This window comes from Haliotis rubra, unplaced genomic scaffold (genome assembly GCF_003918875.1).
Source record: "Haliotis rubra isolate DU_JTF1 unplaced genomic scaffold, ASM391887v1 Scf109, whole genome shotgun sequence".
In the NCBI taxonomy this organism is placed as follows: Eukaryota; Metazoa; Mollusca; class Gastropoda; order Lepetellida; family Haliotidae; genus Haliotis; species Haliotis rubra.
Genome location: NW_025764992.1, coordinates 1396553 through 1422762, shown reverse-complemented (window position 1 = coordinate 1422762; position 26210 = coordinate 1396553). Strand labels below are relative to the sequence as shown.

Genomic DNA, 26210 nt, shown 5'->3' with positions numbered 1-26210 from the left:
ATATCAACTGACAGTCTCTAGTTTGTCCAGTATGATGGAATATGATGGTTAGCATAATGAGCAAAGGAACTCTTTATGTGGCCTGATGACCAGAATGTCTCATATTACCGTTTGACTAATAGATGTGTATTTGTGGATTGGAAGAGTCACCTGGTTAAAGCAACATTATGTCAAACCTCATTCATTGGTAGAATATGTACTGTATTTTCTGCACTATTACCCGCATCTTTTTCCCTCTAAAACTGTCCTAAATGGTGTAAAACTGACTGACAAACTCCTTTGTCAACCATGCTTGGAGATTTCAATCTGTCATTCATCTTTATCTTTTCCATATCAATTACACAGAGTTCATACATGTCACAGCTGTCTACATTACTGCACAGAGCTGTGCAGAGTTGTGTCCCTTAGGCATGTTGGGATCCTATGTTTGCTAGTTTCAGATTTGCCCACGTTTGGGTCTTGCTTTTCGGGGCAATATTTTTGGTGCCTGGTTCTCAAGATCCGCATCACTTTTCTCAGATGTAAAGTTCACATGCTGCGATGGTACTAAAACAGTGATCAAAGTGATGATAAAGCCCACTCACTCGCTCCATTTCTTTGCCAATCAGTAGAATGCAAATGCAGAATGTTAATGCCAATATGATTTGTTTCAGGTGCATAAATGGGTGAATGCAGAATCCATGTTGGAGAAGTGTTTTGTGGGACGCCTCAAAGTAGTGCCACCCACGTCAAGGCGAGGTGAGTAGGCTATAAAGAAATTCAGAAATTCAGAAATAAACAACTGAACCTAGAAAGTTGGTAGAAATGTATGGGGGAGTTGCATGTATGGGTTGATTGTAGACCATATCATTTGGGTTCATTGGAAATCACTGATGAAAGAATGCACTATGTTGTGGAGCATGTCACAATTATTTAGACCCATTATTGCCTGGAAGTCAGGCCAGTACCTAGTCTGTCTCACAGTCCCTGAACCACATTAATTTCCCTACTGCCAAGCCCTAAATAAAGCAAGTCTAGATTTCCTCAGGTCTGAATCTCTGGTCTCCCTAGGGCTCCTTTTCAATATAAATGGGCTTGTTTGTTACTATCAAAATTATATATATTCAGAGACTAAGCCTTAGTCTAGCCAGTACCCATCACGACTTATGGTGGACCGATCATCACACATCGTTTGTAGTGATTAATAAAGTTGATAAAAGTCCAAAACTTTGATGCTTGCAGAAGGGTTTAAACTTATAATATGACTACTTTTGATGTATTTGAAATTAACAGACTCTCCAGTAACATATCATTCATATTCCAAAATAATTATTCTACTATTTTCACTTTGGAAAAGCAGTAAACAGAGTTTTTCTGTGTAAATAGTACAGTTAACCAGCTTCAGTGGCCAAAGGTTAGTGATGTCATTGAATTATGTCAAATGGTCTACAAAGCACTGTTAAGGATGATCAAAGGAGCCGTTTGACTCAAGATCTGTCATCAATAATACTTTACATCTACCTGAGATGAAGAAGGCAATTATGTGTAATATAACTACATTGGACTGACCGAAGTGTTTGAGATTTTGGGTGTTTATTCAGTTGGGGATGATGACATTTTAGTTTAACCTACCCAAACTTGGCGATTGGTATTTTATTTTAAGTAGATTTCTGCCATATTGACATGCATTACCTGAGTTTATGAAATCAAACAGAATTTTCTGCAACTCCATGCTAGAGTCTTACGTCACAGTCTGGAAATGTAGACAGTGATTCCAGGACACTGCTGTAGAGAACCATGTAAATGTAGACAGTCTCCTGGAGTACTGCGTGGCTTATTTGACAACATTGTGGTGTACGACAGCAATCACCCCTTCACCCTCGTAAGGATATGTTTGTTAGTTTTTGGACACTTGTCGCTTGAATTCATCTTATTGCCATATTTACCCTTGAAGAAGGAGCACTCTCACAGCCCATACAACAAACTTAGCTCTACCGTTAAGTTGTGTATCTTCTTTAAAATACAGGAGTTTCTAGTAGGACTCTTCACATTCTTGACATCTGGCCAAGTTTGAAGTTGGTGCCATGGTGTTTACTTACTGCCTTTCTGCGTGTTTATGAACAGAGACTGAGATAGCAATGCAATGACAGGATCACCCTTGAATGGCAGGAGTTGGCTACTGCTGTGTCAGTTGTCTCATGCTCAGGTTGAAGAAGGTTTATAAAATGAAAATGATGGCCAGCTAAATTGTATTACTGAAGCAAGGAGTTTCTAAAAATCACAAGAGATGTCCATGAACCTGTTTAAAACAGCAACAAGGCTACCAATTGGGTTTTTTATTTGAGGAAGATTTTCTTTAAGTTAGTTCAGCATGTGCAAAATGAGAATGCTATAAAATTGAGTGAGGAAGAAAAAGAGAGAAAGAAGTAAATAGAGCATAAGATAAGTGAGAGAGCAAGAGAAAGATAATGCATGAGAGAGATAAGAGAAAGAAAGAAAGAAATAGCGCATGAGAGAGCAAGAGAGAAAGAAGTAGATAGTGCATGAGAGAGAAAGATAAAAGAGAGAAAGAAAGAAAGAAATAGAGCATGAGAGAGAGCAAGAGAGAGAAAGAAGTAGATAGTGCATGAGAGAGAGAGACAGACAGCAAGAGAGAGACAGACAGACAGAGACATGCAAGCAAGCCATTTTTGTTCCTTCTTATGGCCAGTTTCAAGGGTACGATTCAAACTCAGAATTTGATTGGTCTGTTTATTAGACCTCACGTTTCCTATTCAAGTCATGGTATTCATTCCCACGGTATATGTGTGACAATTAGAACTTTTAATTACTGTGTCCAAATGTAAATTCTCATGAAGGTTCGTTCTTCAGGTAAAATAGTTAATTTCCACAAACCAAGCCTACTCTTCAAACCCAAAACCTAATGAATTAAGTCTTTTATTGGATATCAAACTTTTGAATTGCTCCCCTGCTGATTCAAACTGGTTGCCAATCTTGAGCATCATGCTGGTGTTCCCATCATAGGGGATTATTGATGAAAATATTCCTTTGCACGATCCATTTAACACGTTCCATAACTGATACGCTTTTATGTTGAGACAGGGATTCCAATACACTGGTGTAGAGAGATATGTGGAATCAGGAAATTATCTGTCTTAGACAGTTGATTTAGGCAGACAGACCCATCTCTGGTATAAACTAGCTAGAGTATGTCTCCCTCTGTTACACCATTACAGACAAGGAGTTAGGTGGTCAGAATTATTGTTATCCCATTTATTTGCAAATTGAAGAAAAACTTCATTTGTTTTCTATCCTGAAGGAAGGGGCACTGCTTATTGAGCATCAGTGTAGTCTTGTCCGGAAGAAAAGGCAGATTGGCTCCAGTATTCTATACTTCCAGGAGAGCCAGCACAAAATGTTAAAGGGGTTAGATGTTTCTGACTTGAGCCACTTGTCCTTAGCCTGAGTCCAGTAAAGGTCATAACATTTGGCCTAAGGTAAATATATTGGTCCATATAATAACACCAAAAAGGGGTTGTTAGATGTTTCTGACATTAGCCACCTGTCCTAAACCTAGTCTAGTGAAATTCATTTTGGCTTAAGCTAAATACTATTGGTGCATATAATAACACCACAAAGGGCTTATTAGAGTGAGTGAGTGCATTTAGTTTACTTTTACACTGCACTCAGCAATATTCCAGCTATATGGCGGCAGTCTGTAAATAATCGAGTCTGGACCAGATAATCCAGTGATCAACAACATGAGCATCGATCTGCGCAATTGATGACATATGTGTCATCCAAGCCAGGGAGCATGACCACTCGATCCCATTAGTGGCCTCTTACGAAAAACATGGGTTACTGAAGGTTCATTCCAACCCGGACCTTCACGGGTCAGGGCTTATTAGATGTTTCTGACACTTGTCCTAAGTCTGAGTCGAGTGAAATTTATTTTGGTGTATGCTAAAAAATATTGGTCCATGTAATACTAGTAACATAAATAATTACTAAACATGATGCTGAGAGACTTGGCATCAATGCCTCAAAGGTTTGGGTTTGGTATATAATGTCTGATCTGGCTGAATATCTGACGCCTTGGATTATTTGTTTAGCTCCAGTTTGTTTCCTTCTTGAGCTCAACCTCTGGTTTGTCCCCTCCCTTCACTAACACTATTTGTTATTTTCAAAACATTTATATGATTGCTGAAGCACAATGGACAAATACCTCCTATTTGTGTCCTTCCTGTTTAAAAATATAAGAGGCGATTAATGGGATTAGGTGGTCATGCTCACTGACTTAGTTGACACATGTAATCACATCCCAATTACGTAGATCAATGCTCATGCTGTTGATCACTGGAATGTCTGGTCTAGACTTAATTATTGATAGACCGCTATCATATAGTTGGAATACTGCTGAGTGCGGCGTTCAACAACAAACCAACCAACCAACCAATCCTATTTTTAAAAAAAATAGGTTTGGACACGTTTGGGATGATTCCCTGCTGTGATTCCATAGTTGCAGATTAGCAGATTATTATGCAGAAAGGTACCTCTCTTGCAAAAAATCACATTTTCTGTTGAACTCCCGCAGAATTTTGTATTTTTCTGCCTCAGAATATATCTCATACACTGCAGAAGTTTCCTTTTGAGTATAAACATGTACAACTTGTAAGACTGAAAGGAACAGTGATAACTGTGATTTTATTAATCAAATCATTCCAAATAACTATCTGATTTGTTTGTGTTACATGGAAATAAGGAAAAAATAACAGATGATTTTTTAAGCATTTTATGTTCTTAGAAATTGTAAAATGAAATCAATATCCTGATTTCATTTTGAAGTGAAGTCGACTTTTGTGTTATTGATTTTCAGAAGTGCAGTCATGTATGTTTACTCTAGTGATTGCAAATTCACTTCAGTATTCTAAGCTTGCCATGGATAGGTCTCTCAGAAAAAGGCCTACCACATGTAAAACTGGAGCACAAATAGGAAATACTTAGAGCTATGGAGCACAGCCAGATGCCTTGTAGCTTCTTCGAGGATGGAGGATAACAATGTTTTGCAAACCGGGCATTATTGTTATCGATCCAACTGAGAAGGATACTGTCAGAGATCACTTATTGAGATATATAAAACACATTTGTGAAAATAAAGTAGGTGTTTTTTATGTGTTTACCTGATTGTCAGTTTGTTAATGAAACCTTAAACGTTTGCAGAATGTGGTGCAGAATTATCTATAACTGGATGCAGAATTTACATAATTGACAGGAGAATTGACGCAGAATACAGCTGGGACTGACATGCGCCTGAATTCATTTATGTCATACCGTGTTGTGTTTCCAAAATGCAGATTGACAATATTTATGATCCTAGTGGAAAGTGAGTAATGTCTTCAGTTGCTAGCAGTCTCGAATCTCTGGGTGGAGGAGTAGCCTAGTTTTTAAAATGTTTGCTGGTCAAGCAGAAGACCTGGGTTTGATTCCCCATATGGGGACAATGTGTGGAGCCATTTCTGGGTACACTCACTGTCATATAGTCTGTCATACAGACCCTGAAGTAAATATATCCAAGAAAGCCCATGCAAGTCTAGAAATTGTGGCAAGTCTAGATTTCCACAGCTTCAGAAAAATGAAGAAAGTCTCAGGGCTCCTTTTTATTATATTTTATTTTTTTCACTTTGAGCTTTTTTTCTGTAAAATATGTTCATTTCAGAGACTGGTTGTTAGTCTAACTGTCATATTGCTTCAGTTGCTAGCAGTCTCGAATCTCTGGGTGGTGGAGTAGCCTAGTTCTTAAAATGTTTGCTGGTCAAGCAGAAGACCTGGGTTCGATTCCCCATAAGGGTACATTGGGTGAAGCCATTTCTGGGTACACTCGCTGTCATATTGCTGGAATATTGCTCATAGCATAAGACCATACTCACTGTAATCTCCATCAAATGCAGCAGAGACTGGGTGTTAACATGTCATGATACTCACATCTTTGGATCTGTGCTAGCAATATCAATCACTGGATTGTCTGCACCACAGGGAATTATTTCTGTAACATGAGGGGCGTTGGGGTAGCCGAGTGGTTGAAGCGTTCACTTGTTGCGACGAAGGCCCGGGTTCGAGTCCCCACATGGGTACAATTTATGAAGCCCATTTTTAGTGTGCCCGCTGTGATGTTGCTGGAATATTGCTAAAAGCGGCAAAAAAAGATACTGCTCACTCACTCACTCACTCACTGTAACCAGACATGGAACAGACAATCCAGTGATTGATATTATGAGCATGATCCATGATTTGACAACACACCAAGTTTGACAACACACCTACCAAGCAACCAAGCCTGACCAACAGACCCGTAATGGTGCCTTTTGTGAACAGAACAGGTTGCTCTGGATGTCAGGAATGCCAATGAGGGTCAATCAATGTGTATTTTGGATAAAAATGAACAAAAAAGTTACAATATTGATTATGATTAACAATATTGTTTCATTTCAATACGTCAATCGATAGTGACGCATGATGTATTGACCTGAGACCATGGACATTTGTGATGAATTGATAGTTTGATGGTAATTACACCCCTTATGATGTCCACTCATATGGACGCCATTCACTCTTACAGACACTTATGACAAGGAATATTTCATTCCCATTTCGAACACATGATGGTAGATCCATATGAACATAGTTAATAAACTTCAATATTTTGTATTAGCTGTTGTTGTCAGTAGCTCTGAAACGCTCTTTGTTTACCCTCGTTCATTAGCAAGCTTCTATCAATACCCTTTAATCATATTAATGGCATCAAAAGCGTAATAACTGGAGATTGAGGATAATATTTTATGCCCATGACCATATCTCCAAGCAGCTAGCTATTATAGCCACGACTATTTATTGGCGTGTTGAATATCAGAGTTGCTTAACTCTTGTACGCTGACGTTCCAGTTAACCCATTATAAGTGGAGAAGACGGGTCTCCTTAGAAGTCTTTATATTCCGTGAACTCAAATCAATACTTCTCTCTTCTTCAGCCTGTGCGCTTCCACAGAGGGGTTCATAGCAATCCAAAGTGTTTGCAAGGAGAAATTGCTGCCTCAGCAAACATTTTATGTGAATCTGTAGATTAAAATGAACTCTGTTGAGTGATCCAAGACTACAGGGAGAGACTGTTATACTGTATGTGTCAATGACTACCGAAATGTTTCCCTTGGGAGTGGTCTGCCCCAGCAATGGGTGTCAGGCACAATATTGACTTGAGGAATTATTTAATTTAGAACATGTTTGGGGAACGTGTGATATTTTGTTTAGTGTTATGAAGAAATGCAAATCAGATAGGGGTTACTGCAAATGTTAGCTTGAATCTAACTTGTCACTTGTAATATTAACAGTGTCTTCCAACATCTTGAACTGACTGACATGTTGGTGATTGGTGTTCTGGTATTGTCCCTGTGACAAGGTGTAGAAGATGTCTCCAGGGTCCATGCTAGACCTGACTGACTGGATTGTCTCATAGGGAGTCAAGGGTAAAAGAGGTCCTATAGTATCTGTGCTAGACCTGACTGACTGGATTGTCTCATGGTGAGTCAAGGGTGGAAGAGGTCCTATAGTATCTGTGCTAGACCTGACTGACTGGATTGTCTCATAGGGAGTCAAGGGTAAAAGAGGTCCTATAGTATCTGTGCTAGACCTGACTGACTGGATTGTCTCATGGTGAGTCAAGGGTGAAAGTCCTATAGTATCTGTGCTAGACCTGACTGACTGGATTGTCTCATGGTGAGTCAAGGGTGTAAGATGTCTCCAAGGTCCATGCTAGACCTGACTGACTGGATTGTCACATAGGGAGTCAAGGGTAAAAGAGGTCCTATAGTATCTGTGCTAGACCTGACTGACTGGATTGTCTCATGGTGAGTCAAGGGTGGAAGATGTCTCCAGGGTCCATGCTAGACCTGACTGACTGGATTGTCTCATGGTGAGTCAAGGGTGGAAGATGTCTCCAGGGTCCATGCTAGACCAGACTGACTGGATTGTCTCATGGTGAGTCAAGGGTAAAAGAGGTCCTATAGTATCTGTGCTAGACCTGACTGACTGGATTGTCTCATAGTGAGTCAAGGGTAAAAGAGGTCCTATAGTATCTGTGCTAGACCTGACTGACTGGATTGTCTCATGGTGAGTCAAGGGTAAAAGAGGTCCTATAGTATCTGTGCTAGACCTGACTGACTGGATTGTCTCATGGTGAGTCAAGGGTAAAAGAGGTCCTATACTGGATTGTATCTGTGCTAGACCTGACTGACTGACTGGATTGTCTCATGGTCAAGTAAAAAGGGTATAGTAAAGAGACTGACTGGATTCCTATAGTATCTGTGCTAGACCTGACTGACTGGATTGTCTCATGGGGAGTCAAGGGTAAAAGAGGTCCTATAGTATCTGTGCTAGACCTGACTGACTGGATTGTCTCATAGGGAGTCAAGGGTAAAAGAGGTCCTATAGTATCTGTGCTAGACCTGACTGACTGGATTGTCTCATGGTGAGTCAAGGGTAAAAGAGGTCCTATAGTATCTGTGCTAGACCTGACTGACTGGATTGTCTCATGGTGAGTCAAGGGTAAAAGAGGTCCTATAGTATCTGTGCTAGACCTGACTGACTGGATTGTCTCATAGGAGTCAAGGGTAAAAGAGGTCCTATAGTATCTGTGCTAGACCTGACTGACTGGATTGTCTCATAGGGAGTCAAGGGTAAGGAAGAGGTCCTACAGGGTCTGTGCTAGACCTGACTGACTGGATTGTCTCATGGTGAGTCAAGGGTGGAAGATGTCTCCAGGGTCCATGCTAGACCTGTCAGACACGACTGCCCCGAGGGAAGACAAAGTTAGAAGATGTCTCCAGTGTCAATGCTAGACTGGTAGATTAGACTGTCTCATGGTGAGTCAAGGGTAGAAGAGGTCCCCAGTATCCTTTCTTGACCTGACTGTAGAAGAGGTTCCCAGTATCCATGCTGGACCCAACAGACTAGACTGTCTCATGGGATGTCAAGGAAGTAGCAGTTGTTTTCCTCAATAGTCACAGACTATGCAGATTTGCTGTATTTTCCGCATCTCCAATAGCAGTCCTTACCAACTTCTAGACCAGTCCTTCAGTAATTGTCCCTAGCTGTAATCAGTCTTTATGTCCTGATTCTTGTTAACACGATATATCATGAACTGTTGTACAAATGTCTTCAAATTTGGTGACAGCCTACACTGGGGGATTACGCAGACAAGAGTCGATTTGAGTGACCTTGACCTTGTTTTCAAAGTCACCTCGACACTCTGACCACTTTTCAAACTCTTGTTAATGCGATATCTCATGCACTGTTGTACCCAATGTCTTCAAATTTGGTGACAGCCTACATTGGGGGATTATGCAGACACCAATTGATTTGGGTGACCTTGACCTTATCTCCAAGGTCACCATGAGACATTGACCACTTTTCAAACTTATGTAAGCATGATGTCTCATAAAACGTTACATCCAATGTCAATTATGTAGAGAGCCTACATTGGGTGATTATGCAGTCACCAGTCATTTCAGGGTGACCTTGACCTTATTTGCAGCAGGGAACATTGCCATGTTAGTGGCAAACACTTGTCTTTATATGTTTTATGTAAGTATAAAATACATGGTTGAACATTTACTGTTGGACCTGATTTACCTTAGATCTATTGCAATGTAAACTTAATGGGCTTCTCTGCTCAACACAAAAACGTCACTCTTCATGGTAATAAAGAAGTCGTTCATCCATATATCTTGCCCTTACATAAAACTTCAACTTCTAAATGCCTCTGGGAGAAAGTTGTTGTTCTAAGCCCAAAACATTACATAACACTAAATGTTGTCATGTGTATATTACAGATACTTTATAGAAAATACAGCAATAAGAAGGGATATATATTTGCCTTGTATCCATTATGGGAAAGTTGATGCAGCCTTAGTGTCAGTTTTGTAAGTGCCTCTGATGCTTATTACGATGAATGTGGTATGTTAATGTTGAACCCGGGGATGGGGTGGGGCTGGGAGTGGGATCTGCCAGTCGTTTACAAAGTGTGTCATGCTGTTACATGCTGTCATCTACTGGTGTCTGCCAGATTCAGGCGTCCATGTTAAAGCTGGAATATTCGGTACACACAGCCATGTGCTGTACTAAGAGCTGCATAAAAGTCACTTAACCCAGTTTGGTGTTTAATTTGATTTTGACGTTTAGAATGGCGATGGAGAAAATGGCCACTGAGACTGTGTTTATTGTGTTTCAGGAAGTGCGACATCCCGTGGCAGCACCAGGTCCAACACACTCAGCCCTAATGGTGAGTTTGTCCTGCACCAACCCTCCACACCATCAGCTGATGGATGAATTTGTATCTTGAGTGAAGACTCAGAACATTTAGCTTAACATGCTTTTAGAAAACCTATTTGTGTAACTATGTGACAGCTTAACTGTTTTAGATTTATCTTCACTGTGACCAAAACTCAATCTGTGGCAAGACCTTCTAGGTATTCCCTCTCATCTTAGGCACACCTACAGCAGAGATGCTGTGATGTAACTGAAAATGAAAATCGAATGCACGTTGATCCAATAAACAGGGTGATAATTTTGCTTTTTGAGCTTGCACCTTGTGTATGGAGGCTAGCAAGATATAGATATGTGTACATGCATTTTTTTATAACTGAAGTACTGTTCACCTCAGATTCACTTTTTCTGTTTCAGTTTTTGTAAGTTGTGTTAACAATGTTTACATATTTCAGTAGAATGGCAGTTCATCCATAAGCAATCTGCTCCGTACTAATCATGTCCTTCAGTGTTGATGACTCTTAGATCTTATTGTCTGAGCCAAGGTTACATTTTAAAAAAATAGGGCCCAATACCAAGGAACTTGGGCTATGTAACTGATATGCAAGTGGGTGTGTTGGTGAGTGAGTGTGTTGGTGTGTGAGTGTGTTGGTGAGTGAGTGAGTGAGTGAGTTTAACCTTCCTTTTACTCCTATTATCATCATTATTTGATGATTATTCATAAACACATCATCATGATACAGTCAGAATTGTTCAATCAAGTCTTCTTTTACCAGAGATGTCTTATGAGTGTGGAAAAGGTTTTGTTACTTTATGTATGACAGTATTCACGTTATACCAAGATTTGTCAGGTCAGTGTAGGACAATAGCCTGAAATGATGCAGGTTTCAAATGTTTAATACCATTGGGAGACCATCATGCCCAGGTTAGTGCTGTCAAACCTGGAAACTTAATCAGGGTGAACTTGGACTAGAAACTCAAATTTCATTGGATCCTTGTTTGCCTAAGGGGTGCAAATCCGCACAGGGATTGTGGCATCTGAAAGCAGAATCTGTGCCATCACCTGTATTAGTAGGCAAGGTTGGAAAATGATGAAGAAAATGGATGATGCAGTGAACTATTATCACTGTGGGCTATGTTATTGAAGCATTTGTGGTGAAATTAATGAAATAAGCATATTGTCAGCACCTGTCAGAGAGCAGTAGCTCAACAGTCCTTGGAAACAATGACCCTGTGTTGCCATTATGCTTCTGAAACGATTGCCATTATTAAAGCTCTCACAATTAATGGACACTTCATCATTAAGTGGGCGTATGTGGTTTGCAAAGTGGCTACCATCTGCATTGAGTGCTGTAAAAAATTAACCACTACTAGTTTGGAATACAAGAATTAATGCAAAATTAAATAGCACTTTTCGTATTGACATTAATTCCAAAATAAGTGTAATAAAGTGTTCTTCTGATGTCACTTTTCCTTTTTGTTATGATAGAAGTCTAATATCTGTAAATGTCTGAGTGATATGTTTGGAAATACATGATTCATCTATACAGGAAGAAGGCATCTTTCTATGCATTGATCTTAAAGTGATGAGGTGGTGAAGTTTTAGCCTGACGGTCAAAGTGTTCACTTGTCCAGCAGAAGACCTGTACTTGATTACCGGCATGGGTGCAACGTGTTAACACCATTTCTGGTGTCCCCTGCTGTGATATTGCTGGAATATTGTTATTGGCAGCGTAAATACTCACTCACACCCACTCACCCACCCACTCACCCACTCACCCACTCACTCACTCACTCGCTCACTCACTCACTATTCACTCACTCACTACTAATTCACTCACTTCACACAGTCTTAGTTATGACATAGCTTTGTGCTGTTCCTTCAACCGAGTGTGATCTTATTTGAAAATCCGACTATATTCAACTCCAGTAATTGCCTCATCTAATGACCTAATGAGTCATCAGCCTTTGAAGCTTGGTAATTTGAGTTACCAGACAAAACCTAATGGTAATCAATGAGAGCTGAGTATCCAACCAATTGGACATCTGGACTGCCTACAGCAGTTTCAGATGTGCTAGATTACAAATGTATCTAATTGTCCTTACATCCATTGTAAGACAATAACTCTCTCTAATCATCTCTGCTCGGTCATTTGTGCTTACTGATGCATGCAGCTAAAAGGAGGATTGGCAGTCTGGAGAAGAGGAGGACCACTGCTAGCTAGTGTCCTTGTTGGGATACAGCTGATGTGTTGCGTTTTCCTGTGTAAACTATCAAATGTAATGGTCTGAGGTCGTCTCAACCGGTGTTCTGTCATTTGTGTTTACTGGTGTGTGTGGGGATGTAAGTGAGTAAAGAGGAGGAGGCAGAGGTCATGCTATGCTGTGGCTGATGCAGTGCCTGTGTTAAGACACAGGTCAACTGCAGGTGCAGTGGTATGCTGTTGGTTCTATAGCACCTGTCTTGAGACAGCGTTGTGCTGCAGGTGCCCTGTTTAACTGTTGTGGGTGTAGTTCCTGGGTTGAAAGAGAGGTCTCCTGCAAGTGTCACGCTATGCTGTAGCTGATGCAGTGCCAGTGTTGGGACAGAGGTCCACTGCAGGTGCCCTGCTACGCTGTGACCTGTGTAGTGTCAGTGTTAGGACAGAGGCCCATTGCAGGTGCCCTGCTACGCTGTGACCTGTGTAGTGCCAGTGTTGGGACAGAGGTCCACTGCAGGTGCCCTGCTATGCTGTGACCTGCATAGTGTCAGTGTTGGGACAGAGGCCTATTGCAGGTGCCCTGCTACCATGTGACCTGTGTAGTATCAGTGTTGGGACAGAGACCCATTGCAGGTGCCCTGCCATGCTGTGACCTGTGTAGTGTCAGTGTTGGGACAGAGGTCCACTGCAGGTGCCCTGCTATGCTGTGACCTGCATAGTGTCAGTGTTGGGACAGAGGCCTATTGCAGGTGCCCTGCTATGCTGTGACCTGTGTAGTGCCAGTGTTGGGACAGAGGTCCACTGCAGGTGCCCTGCTATGATGTGACCTGTGTAGTGCCAGTGTTGGGACAGAGGTCCACTGCAGGTGTCCTGCTATGATGTGACCTGTGTATTGTCAGTGTTGGTACAAAGGTCCATTGCAGGTGCCCTGCTATGCTGTGACCTTTGTAGTGTCAGTGTTTGGACAGAGGCCTATTGCAGGTGCCCTGCTATGCTGTGACCTGTGTAGTGTCAGTGTTGGGACAGAGGTCCACTGCAGGTGCCCTGCTATGCTGTGACCTGTGTAGTGCCAGTGTTGGTACAGAGGTCCATTGCAGGTGCCCTGCTATGCTGTGACCTGTGTAGTGTCAGTGTTGGGACAGAGGCCCATTGCAGGTGCCCTGCTACGCTGTGACCAGTGTTGGGACAGAGGCCCATTGCAGGTGCCCTGCTATGCTGTGACCTGTGTAGTGTCAGTGTTGGGACAGAGGCCTATTGCAGGTGCCCTGCTATGCTGTGACCTGTGTAGTACCAGTGTTGGGACAGAGGCCCATTGCAGGTGCCCTGCTATGCCTGTGACCTGTGTAGTGCCAGTGTTGGGACAGGCCTATTGCAGGTGCCCTGCTGCCTGTGACCTGTGTAGTGCCAGTGTTGGGACAGAGGTCCATTGCAGGTGCCCTGCTATGCACCTGTGTAGTGTCAGTGTTGGGACAGAGGCCCATTGCAGGTGCCCTGCTATGCTGTGACCTGTGTAGTGTCAGTGTTGGGACAGAGGTCCACTGCAGGTGCCCTGCTATGCTGTGACCTGTGTAGTGCCAGTGTTGGGACAGAGGCCTATTGCAGGTGCCCTGCTATCCTGTGACCTGTGTATTGCCAGTGTTGGGACAGAGGCCTATTGCAGGTGCCCTGCTACGCTGTGACCTGTGTAGTGCCAGTGTTGGGACAAATGTCCATTGCAGGTGCCCTGCTACGATGCAGCTGGAGTAGCTGCTGTCAAGAGCATGTGGATCAATCAATAGAGGGTGTGTGGTGGTGATAAGTCTCTCTCACAGCCTTCGCTAATTAAATCTACTTGTCGAGTTGAGTTCGTTGCTAGATGAAAGAAAACAGCATGTACACCCATTTCTAACTTTTTTGATTTGAGCTTGAATATTGATGAGAAATCCCTATGGAATTAGATGCCATATTTAATCTGTTTTCTTTACCCGTACAATCAAGGTAGGCAGGCTGTCCACAAACTGCACTCTGGCATTAAGCACATGATAAAAAGTCACTGTGGTCCTTTGATCTCACAGGCTGCATGATAAAAAACCCTGATCTTATCGAAATTGTAAGCAAATGAGAAAGACTTGTTTGCAGATGAAATACTTTTTAACGTATGAGTCACCTGATCTTGTGGTTTTATCTCAATATGACATTTGTTCTATATCCTGCTGGACTTCCATCAGTAGAAGCTTAACTTGTGTTTTGCCTTTTACATATTTTAAGATCAAACCATGAGCTAAAACCAACTAAACAATATTTAAAAAGTACATCAAGGAAAAAGCCATAATTCCAAATGCATATGTTATATGTTTTTTCTGTTTCAGGATCCATTACCCCATTAAACCTCAAGCCACCTTCAGGACCTCAGCCCCCGAGGTGAGTCAGATTGGACACATATAGTAAAGGAAATCTGTCCTAAATCCATCAATTTCTCTTCTCTAATTTTTTTCCTCAAATGCTAGACAAGTTTTGTGAAAATCTGCATTGATATTTGTTTACTGAATAATGTTATACCATGAAAGTCATTTTGCAAGACTTTTTTATTTATTACTTGTTTATATACTGTTAAATGATGGTGATACAGTTGTCATGAGTGGCATCAGCTGGCCGTTTTTATATGGATTCAAACCAGAGATTCTTACTTTTGATGGTCCTCAGTGCCCATTGGTTTTAGAGTTGTCATAAGTGTGGATTCTGTGTTTTTCTTCAGGATTGCCTCCAGCATTAGCGGAGACAGCATCATATTACTGAACTAAGAACAGAAATTATAAACAACTCATGAATGAATGAATGAACATAAATTATAAACAACTCATGACTGACTGACTGACTGACAAACTTGACCACCAGAGTGGAATTCCTTACTATTGTACAGTATGTAAAGCCAGGTTTTGGCAGCATGGAGTGGCGTTAAACAATACCCACTCATTCAGTCACTCATATTATGAAAATACCAGAAAGATTTTGTAAGTGTTTGTTCCACACGAGGACATTGACACCCCAAGGAAAGTATAGTTTGCGACATTTAGTGAATGACTTGATGAATATATCTCAATATATTTAGGCATTTTGATGTGTCGCACAGCGACTATTAGCTCCCTTAAAAATATCTCATCATATGCAAAGGTGATTTAATAAAGGTTTTTTCACACGAACCTGTTGATCAGACTGGCTGTCACGTATCACGTGACATAACATGCTGTTGGATATGGTAGCAGGTGTGAGGAGCACTTGGCTACTCCTTATGGTGGGGCGGTGAGGTTGCCTAGTGGTTAAAGCGTTCGCTCGTCCCACCGAAGACCCGGGTTCGAATCCCCAGGTGGGTACAATGTGTGAAGCCCATTTCTGGTGTCCCCTGCTGTGATATTGCTATAATATTGCTAAAAAAGCGGCATAAAACCCAACTCACTCACTCTCACTATGGTGGTCCTGGGACATGTTGCTGGAACCACTTGGTTACCTCCCCTTGGCGGTGTATGAAAGTTGCGGAACTGTCGTAACAAATGAAGATTTACTGATTCATTCTGTTATAATGATACACATACCCCACTGTCCACAAGTACACATTTACTGACATATTCCATTAGTGTTACGTTTACACTATCAGAGTATCGATGCCAGTTTTTAAGTAATTGAAACAGATATCAAATATTTTTTAACATCCTAAGATATAATCAGTTTCAAAATATTTCTTGCTCTGTTAGGAAATTGGTAATGTCAAACACTTTAAAAGTTTGTATTGCAGATATATTTTATATATGACTTCAATTGTAAGAAAAGCTTTTCATAAAACACACTTTATGGCAATGTAAGTGTAATGCAAAGAAAGCTAGTGGTGGATTTGGAACGAGTCTGTGTCTCTGTCAGTGTCCACATCAGATATGTGTTTCCCTTTGTAATATGTAATTAGGATATCTTTTTTTTTTGAGGGGGTGGTGTGGGGTAGTGGTGGTTGTTGTTGTCTTATGACTTTGCAGGACCTTGAGGGTAGAGTGAGTTTTCAAAACATAACTTGCAACCTGTTGATTATTACTTTATGAAACTTTGTAAATCACAAAGGCATGTGCCTTCACTATTCAGAAGCATGGCAAATTTTGGGGATGTTGCCATGGCAGCATATTGAACTCAAGACAAATGTGGGATTCATTTCCTGAGTGTAACGCATAAAGAATTCAATGTCTTGATGGCACTTTGTGTTGGCATCAGATATAATGCATGGCACAGCCCTGTGAGGATTCCCAGCAACATTTGCTTCATGTCAGCAGTAACTAAATACATTTGGTGGTGACCGAGGTGACACTGTTCCCTTAGCATCCAATCATCACTGCTTGCCATATTTGTATTTGCTCTTTCATGTTGTTTTGTTTTTGGATAATGTTTTCGTATTATTTCAGTAAATACTCATGTTTTATACAATATATTTTTTTTTCAAATATTTTTAATAAGCAATAATTCAACATATACAGGAGCCTTGGATTTTCATCAGAGATAGAATATTTGTCCAGTCACTGCTTCAAATCATACAATGATTTTCTTTGATTTTCCAAACAATTTTTTACAATGTGCTGTTTTACGTACAAGTCCAGTGATCAATTCAATATTATAACTTTCTAAAACCTAAGCCAAACTTATGCCTTTCCTAAAGATCTCTTGTGGCTCCAGTATATTCATTGTTGTTCCAACAGAAACCATCCAGATTTTTACAGTTTTACTTGTAGAAGATATTCCTTGGTGTCCTCAATGATCTATTCCTGTCAGTGGCCATGATCTACATGGCTGTGTCTTGGGCTTGTAGATTAGACAGATTAGTGGCGTAATCCATGCTTAATGACTGAATCTCACGTTCCACATGCCAGGCGGCCTAGAACCAGATATACAAGGATAGTGCTGAGGTCAGTACAGCCGGGCATTAACAGTTTCAGACTGGTTCCTAGTCCAGGGCCTCATTCCTCAAAGCGATCATAGTGCTTCACCTGTCGTAAGTCTATGTTAAAGTATGGGAGTTACGATCGTCTTAGGGTTACGACTGCTTTGAGAAACGGGGCCCAGAACTGACTGGTATTCAAGCAATTTGAAATGTTTGTTTGAAAATTTAGTATTTTTGTACAGGTGTGTATTTACAATGGGTACTTCTTGTGTTTTTCTTTTATAAAGGTCAATTTCTCCAGACTTAAAAAGTACAAAAATATGGGTCAATATCTGTACTTTTGTGTGACATTTTTGGGACAGGATATGCTCAGCTTGTGTCCTCACTAGATGGTTGTAAATCATGAAATAAAGACTATGAAACCCTCTCCATATTTATAGGAAATCTCTATCAAGAGTGACTGAGCTTAGTTATATGCCGGTTTAAGCAATATTCCAGCAATATCATGGCGGGGGACACCAGAAATGGGCTTCACATGTTGTACCCATGTGGGGAATTGAACCGAGGTCTTCAGTGTGATGAGCAGACACTTTAACCACTCATGAGGGTACCCCACTGCCCCTCTACCAAGAGCAGAGTCGATTGTAAATTTTTCATGTAAAGAAAACACAAATTTTGATCCTGGGATCGCTTGTGCTTTATATGAATATCTATAAATATATAAACATTTTAAAAATGTGTAGAGATCTATTCTGTGTTTTGCAGTATTTGGCCAAAGGCGCACAAGAATCAAATCAAGTTGTTCTTGATCTTAAGGCATGAGATAATCAAACACAATAATGTTAACCTTCTAACCGTGTACACGCCTTCCCGATCTCTTCGCTCGCAGGATAAGAACTTGCTTGTTGTACCTAAAGTAAAGACAGTGCAGTATGGAAACAGGTCCTTTGTCCACGCAGGATCAATGGCCTGGAACAGTCTGCCACAGAGTCTCAGAGACTGTTCTGACTTTCATACCTTTAAATCCAATCTAAAAACACACATGTTCAAGACAGCCTTTGAACTGTAGCTCTTTGCCTTACCTGCATTTTATTTGTGCGCTTTGAGCATGCATAAGCATGGATATATGCGCGTTACAAATATGCTATTATTATTATTATTATTATTGTTTGGGTTCGAATTCAATTTTGATGAGTTTGAAGATGGACTTGAGCTCAAAGCACATCCTTTCTGATTTGGTGTTGATTGTGTGGTTACAAACTACTTCAGTATATATACCATTAATCATTGTGGTGACATCCCTTGAAGCCGTGTTATCGGTCTTCTGCACCTTTGGTTGCACTGAACCTTTCAGTTAATTGGAATGAACAAGTGGTGAAAAATCAATTCCAGTTCTTATGATTGTTTCTTCAGTTGGAAAACTGAAACCAACTTTGATTGAATCAATGGAAAGAGCACTACTAATTGCAGCACAAGGATTTCATTGTGTTCCAGCCCGAGGACATATTTTGATTGCATGGGTTTATAGTGTGTGCATGCAAAACGTCCTTTTCAGGTTTTTGGTGACATATGGTCATTTCAATAATGGCGACCTCCTTAGTTCAGTGGAATCCTGGGAAAGCACACACATGCACTGGATGTATAAGTGCAGTTACATACACACATTGGTCATTGTAAGTGCAATAATTTTAAACACGGCGTTGAATCCCATTTCACCTTATCACAGCTATTGATTAATGTCCAAGTAATTGGTTTACATCCTTCGACCACCACATTGAGGAGGAAGTAGTTGTACCTACCTCCTTTAGCAGAAAGTGGTATCTTTACTTGGTTCTCAGGTTATTCAATGCGACAGAGCATATAAGTACTTGACCAGTAAACTCTTGTAGCTTGGTGGTCAAAATATGAGAGTTTGGACTGTCACAAAGATGCGTGGTTGAGCTAGTTGTCACACCCAGGTTTTAGTTCCCTACTTCACACCTATGGTTGTCATAATCTCTTCACTTTACCAAGACTCTCGGGCAAGACTCTTGCTCACAACTGCAAATGAAAATGTGACTTTGATGAGAAATATCATCAATTTCACATAGAATTTCAATGTGTGAATTTTCAATGAATGTGTTAACCTTCTATGTGAGTCGATGTTGTCTAGAACTATCCAGCTGACCCTAGAGTGACCTTACCATGTTTTACCAATGATTCCAATTAGGGTAATTCTTCCACTTCCCTTCACTTTACCAAAACTCTTGGACACCTTTTGGTCTCAGAAGGTCTGCTTTTGTAGAATTAGGTCCATAAATTAGTGTTTGACAAAATACAAATACTTGGTCATCATGTTCACTACTTCGAAGAAAGAAATTACCCTGGAAGTGTATCGCTGTGACTTTTTATACATGTATTGAAGGGGCCCATGTCACTCAAGGATATAATTATTAAGATCTCCTATCTGCTAAGAGTGTCTCACATCCCTTGGGAACTTTTTAACTGTTGACATGGACCATTTCACATATTACCAAGACAATCTGTTGAAATCAAATTTGTATTCTTAATTGTAGGATGTAGACTTTCTCTCTGCTGAAGTGGGTACAATGTGTGAAGCCCATTTCTGGTGTCCCCCGCTATGATATTGCTGGAATATTGCTAGAAGCGGCGTAAAACCCAACTCACTCACTCACTCTGCTGAAGTAGAAGACCGAATCATTCTTGAATTCTAGCACAAAGATTTTCTATCAGTTTAGGGGACCCACATTCCTGAGACTGTATAACACAAACTTTCTATCTCTTAAAGTAAAGTAGAGAGTCTTTATTGAATTGTAGCACTCAAGACTTCTGTTTCTCACAGAAAGGATTGCATGAAGCACTCTTGATCATTAGCTGTTAGAGTACCTCTAGACCAGGATGCCCTGTAGGCCCATACAATGATCATGGTTGAAATGCAGTTTCTCCTACGCCTACATTACAGCCTTGATGTACGAAATGGAATAACAATATGATTTCCAAACTATGGAAAGATGAATGCTGTTAAAAGTGGAATTCTGAATCTCAATTCACTATCTCTTTGAGAGCCTCATCAAAACTGTGACGTTAAAAATTGTGTCTGAAATACAATTTGCTGATGCAGACACAGCTCTCTGGAAAAGCCAATCTAAGATCACAACAATACTTCCGTATCCATAGTTACCAGTGCTTGCAATTACAAATGAAAATTTAACTTTGATGAAAATATCATCACTTTCAAATAGAATTTCAATGTGTGAATTTTCAATGAATGTGTTAACCTTCTATGTGAGGCGATGTTGTCTAGAACTATCCAGCTGGCCCTAGAGTGACCTTCACATGTTTTACCCATCATTCCAATCAGGGTAATTCTTCCACTTGTATGCAGATGGCGTATTAGACGACAGTTCATTTAACAGAAAGACCCAAGCCATTCTGAAGCGTAAATAAGATGTCATCGCCATCTGTGTTTTGGGGTGGAGTAGAACTTCGACATAGACTGCTGTAAAACTCAGTTCGATTAAGAATCTGCCTTTTCTTAATCACTTCAGCAAGAATTGTTTTTTCGTGGTCCTAGGATTGTATTGATCTCTGTCCCAAACTATTGGAAGATATATTGAATGGCTGTTTGATATTTGTAGAAGTGTGGCATGGATAGGGTAGATACGTGATCTGGTCAAACTGGGTTTCCTGTTCTATCGGGGGGATTGTTTGGGAGGAGAGCTGCATCCAATCAATTCTAATAGGACCGTGCGGCTTTGTTTGTTACAAGTACACACTGCTCGTGTATAATTTCGATTCTTCTTGGGTAATTCAGGATTTGGGATTTAAGACGATTATTGTTGTTTGAGTAAGCTGATCAGAGGATGGTTTAGAAGAGATGGATGCGATATGTTATTAATGCAGTATCTCACCCACACACCTTGTTTCTTGTGTTTACTTAAAACATCCTCACAAGCGTTTATGATTGGAACTTCATAATTTGGTATTGTACCAAACACCGGAGGCTTAATAACTAATTCGTTTTTTTCCTTCTGTAAATGTCGACCTTATCATCAGATTAAAGATTTGAGGGAAAAATAGCTACTTTGCTAATTGTATTTGTTGTCAAAGTTGGTTGTGCAGTAATAATTGTCAATTATGGTATATGATAGCCGAGAGATAGTCATCATATTATGTGTTTGACGTTTGTTCCACACTCTATCACAGATTCGGTCAGTTATATAAATATGGTTGTGTGACAAATACGTCATAATACAATGCAGATGGTTGTTTAAGTTTTAGTTTGTACTTTTTGGTGTATTGGGTATTAAGATCAATGCTTTTCATGGCCTACTTTTGTAACTTCACGTGGATCCTCAAGTTGGGTGTACATACTGAAGGGAAGACAGAGAATATCTTTTTCTTTCATATTTCTATAATAAAATCTGTCATGCCGTGAGATTAATGTCTCAAATTATGTCTTTAGTGCTATCCAAAATTGCAGGCAGCTTATGTCTGTGCCCCCCACCCCAAAAATATGTTGTTGGTTTTCTAGCAAGGCAAGCAGGACATCTCTCCTATGATGCAAAGATATTTTAGGAGTCAGTTATTTCCAGATATTTTCTATATGTTTGGATATAGTTGGAGGAATTGATGATAACTGCCTTTGTAGAAAATATTTACGCAAAATCCTGGCTGGAACCTTCATAACCACATACGAGGCAATGGAATAGTCTAATGAAGTAGTCATGCTCGATGACTTGGTTGTTTAGCCTGCTCTCGTACCCCAATGGTGTTGATTGTTGCCCACACTATAGATCATTGGATTGCCTGAATGACAATCAATTCAAGCCACCATCATATAGCCGGACTTTGGTTGAGTGTCACGTTAGCAAACAAACAGGCTTAATGCATTTTCATCCAAATACTTTCCTCACGTGCATATGAGCTTGAGTGAGTGAATGAGTTTGGTTTTACGCCACTTTTAGCAATATTCCAGTAACATCACGGCGGGGGACACCAGAAATGGGCTTCACACATTGTACCCATGTGGGAATCGAACCCGGGTCTTCGGCGTGACGAGCGAACGCTTTAACCACTAGGCTACCCCACTGCCCCGCATGTGAGCTTGAGGCATTAAAGGTGTGCATCACAATATCGGTTTAAGCAAACATTCAGAGGACAAACAAAGACTAGATCTAAGCTTGCTTTTTGTGTGCAGTAATACAACATTGTGATGCAATAAAGTGACATCACAGTCCAAGTTATATAAGTGCCAAAGTTTCCAGCATTATGCTACTGTTGAAGTCATGAATGTTATCATGTTCAAAATCTTTCACAAATCAATGTTTATTATGGAACACGATATTGATGAATGCTGTAGCAGCCATGTTTGCTGCCAATCAGCTGATTTAATCAGATCGTGATCCTCTGACGGCTTTATCTAAACCTGCTCAGAGGCAGATATTCAGCCCGTGTATAGCCGCGAAAAGCTGCAAAATTGCTGATTCGGCTTAAAGCAACATTACTCACTCACTCAGTCAGTGTCCTGGAATTTTAGTTTCTTCATTCACTTTTCATGCAATAAGGTCGAAGTCACCTGTGTCTTAATGATAATAGAACTAACAATGAGGAAGAAGAATGATGCTTGACAATGACAATAAATCTATGTCGAAACATGCTTGACCACGTCATTAGAATCTATGTCGAAACATGCTTGACAATGACATTAGAATCTAAATTGTTGAAACGTGCTTGACAATGACATCAGAATCTATGTTGAAACATGCTTGACAATGACATTAGAATCTATGTCGTTATGTGCTTGACCACATCATTAGAATCTATGTCGAAATGTGTTTGACAATGACATTAGAATTTATGTCGAAACATGCTTGACAATGACATTAGAATCTATGTCATGTGCTTGACCACATCATTAGAATCTATGTCGAAATGTGTTTGACCACGACATTAGAATCTATCTTGAAACATGCTTGACAATGACATTAGAATCTATGTCGTTATGTGCTTGACCACATCATTAGAATCTATGTCGAAATGTGTTTGACAATGACATTAGAATCTATCTTGAAACATGCTTGACAATGACATTAGAATCTATGTCGAAACGTCGCCTTTCACCGAATAAAGAAGTTGTATATCCATAAAATTATCAATATTCTTCATTACTTCAACTTCTAAAATTCCCATCAAAGAAATTAGGAAGAACTTTGAAAACTTAATTTTACATTATTGCTTTGAATGCAAGGTTATAGTATCATGTTAAATTGCCCCTGAAATAGGAATTATGAACTATGTTCCTTATTTGCCTGCTAAGACTTTCCACAGTAATGGTGAATAATATGCTTATAGTAAAACTGCATCAATGATTAATGTTAAAAGGGAATGTTAATTAGAGAATGTTAATATCATTAGACCTCTGATTGACCAATCACAATCAAAGTCATGATGCTATCATGCTTAATGCTGAATCAGCAATTTGTGTAACGAATCATCTATTTTGATTTGATGAATGCTGCTATGATTTTTCTCCACTGATTAACTGATCACCTTTGTGTTTTTATCAGACATGAGTTGGTTGTGCTTAATGCTCCATTGGCAATTTGTGCAACTAAGCATCTATTTGCTGAAAAGTACTATGATTTGTAACCTGTGATTGACCAATCACATTCAAGTTTTTTTTCAAAGCCGTGAACTGTCATACCTATTGTAGCATCAATAATTTGTGCAGCAAATCAACTATTCTCATTAGAAGAATGTTTATGTAATTTTTAACCTCTGATTGGCCAATCTCAATGTATTTTAGCAAATTCATGATCCAAAAATATTTAATGCTGCATTGGCAATTTGAGCAGCTGCATCAGCAATTTGTGCAGCAAATCAACTATTGTAAATAGAAGAATGTTAATGTAATTTAGGCCAAATAAAAAATGTTGTGGTTCCGATTACACCTCTTTAAAATTTAGGGTAGGTACGTAGGAAGTTTTTTTTTTTACATATTTTTCTAGAAGGAAAGTACAAACTAATAACACATGTATCAATGTGTAATTGTTTATTCAATCAAACTTGCGGCCATCATATGGACTTTCTCTATCAGAATGACTGATATCTGTTGGCACCAGGAAAAAACAATGGTATCTGAAAGCTTATTTTATTCAGTCCGCTGAAAAAAAATAGGGTCAGCACCAGAATTCAAGGGTCGGTCAGGTAATCAGGACCACAACATTTTTTTAAGGCCTTATAACCTGTGATTGACCAATCACAATGAAGTTTTTAGCAAAGGGATATTTAATGCTGCATCGGCAATTTGAGCAGCTGCAGCGGGCAGTCAGAACTGAACATTCTAGTGAGTGGTGTTTCAGGCAAAGAAGCTTCAAGTTGTATGATGTAGATGCTGTTGGCAGCCCTCTCTGAAAACCAGCAATTCCCTATGTCCCTTGGTCGGAGCCAGTATTGATTTTTGAGATGACAGTGAAGTGGCTGTCTTGTCACTGATGAGACATTTTGTCTGACATTTTTTCCTAAGACAAAAAAAACTCCGAGATATTTTTTGTCTGACTTGAATTCCTTTCTTGTCCAATTTGTCCTTTTTATTGATGAACCATAGATTTGTTCTTGGAAAAAATGTTTGATATTTGATGTTAAGTGTCATTTTTGATATAGCACTTCCTCTGATGCAAAAAGTCCATTTATAGGTAAATTATGTTGGAAACTTTGAGACAGTTAGGTACTTGCTCCATCACGTTTGGTAAATATGTATTTTAATAACTGGTGTTGAAGGTCCTTTATGAATAGCAGGCATTGATGAAATGGAATAAAAGGGACTGTGTTATGGAGACAAATGCAGTGTTGACACTGTCAGCGCCAAAACCTTTGGAGTCTACTAGCCCAAACATGGCTTTTAGCTTCAGTTTCATCAGATTGGAGAGTCATTAGGATTGCTTTAGCTGAACTTACTAGACCAAACAGAATCATATTAGTCTCTGGCTTTGGACAAGTTTCTAAAGCAGACTGGTTTCACAGAGGAATTTGAAACAATGTACACATATGATTGTGCAAATCTAATTATCCCGATTTGAAAGCTTCTCGCCCAGGCTTTATGGGCGAAATATGGCATTTGACTGTTAAATGTTATGAAATACAATGACATTTATTGTATTAAGTGTACATTTGTTATTTGCAGACAGGACTGGTTCCAGAATGCCAAGTCGGTAACCATTGTTGTTTATACAAAATGGCAGGCCATGAAACATGAATTTGTCACCATCGACTTGAATGATAGGAAACTTAGCATCAACATATTCCTGGAAACTCACACATATCGGATGCATGTAGGTAAGTTGGAGCATGATGTACACCTTGTTCATGTATTTATACAGGTAGCCCAGGAGTCTAGTTTTAGGCTTGAATATTTGTTAGGCTTTATGGGCATTACAGACAAGTTTATGTTATCATCCTATGAGTCACTATGTGGATTGCTTGTCTTTAATAGTGGCTTAATGTATTAGGAGTCCTGATATGGTGACTCAGTGGATTGGGTGTCTAGACACAATTACACAGTAGATTGGGTGTCCAGGCTCATCAACACAAGGATTGGGTGTCTAGACTCAGTGATACAGTGGATTGGGTGTCCAGGCTCGTCAACACAATGATTGGGTGTCTAGACTTAGTAGTACAGTGGATTGGGTGTCCAGGCTCATCAGCACAAGGATTGGGTGTCTAGACTCAGTGATACAGTGGATTTGGTGTCAGGGCTCATCAACACAAGGATTGGGTGTCTAGACTTAGTAGTACAGTGGATTGGGTGTCCAGGCTCATCAGCAC

General features: G+C 40.0%; 1 protein-coding gene across 1 annotated transcript in view; it reads left to right on the top strand.

Moving 5' to 3' along the window:
* Positions 1–26210, top strand: part of LOC124283084 (cytochrome b5 reductase 4-like) — a 108693-nt gene that overhangs the window by 75407 nt on the left and 7076 nt on the right. The window contains exons 4-7 of the mRNA XM_046719113.1: positions 654–738; positions 10258–10308; positions 14842–14893; positions 25570–25721. Of these exons, the coding sequence (XP_046575069.1) occupies positions 654–738; positions 10258–10308; positions 14842–14893; positions 25570–25721 (340 nt within the window). The remainder of the gene's footprint in view (positions 1–653; positions 739–10257; positions 10309–14841; positions 14894–25569; positions 25722–26210) is intronic.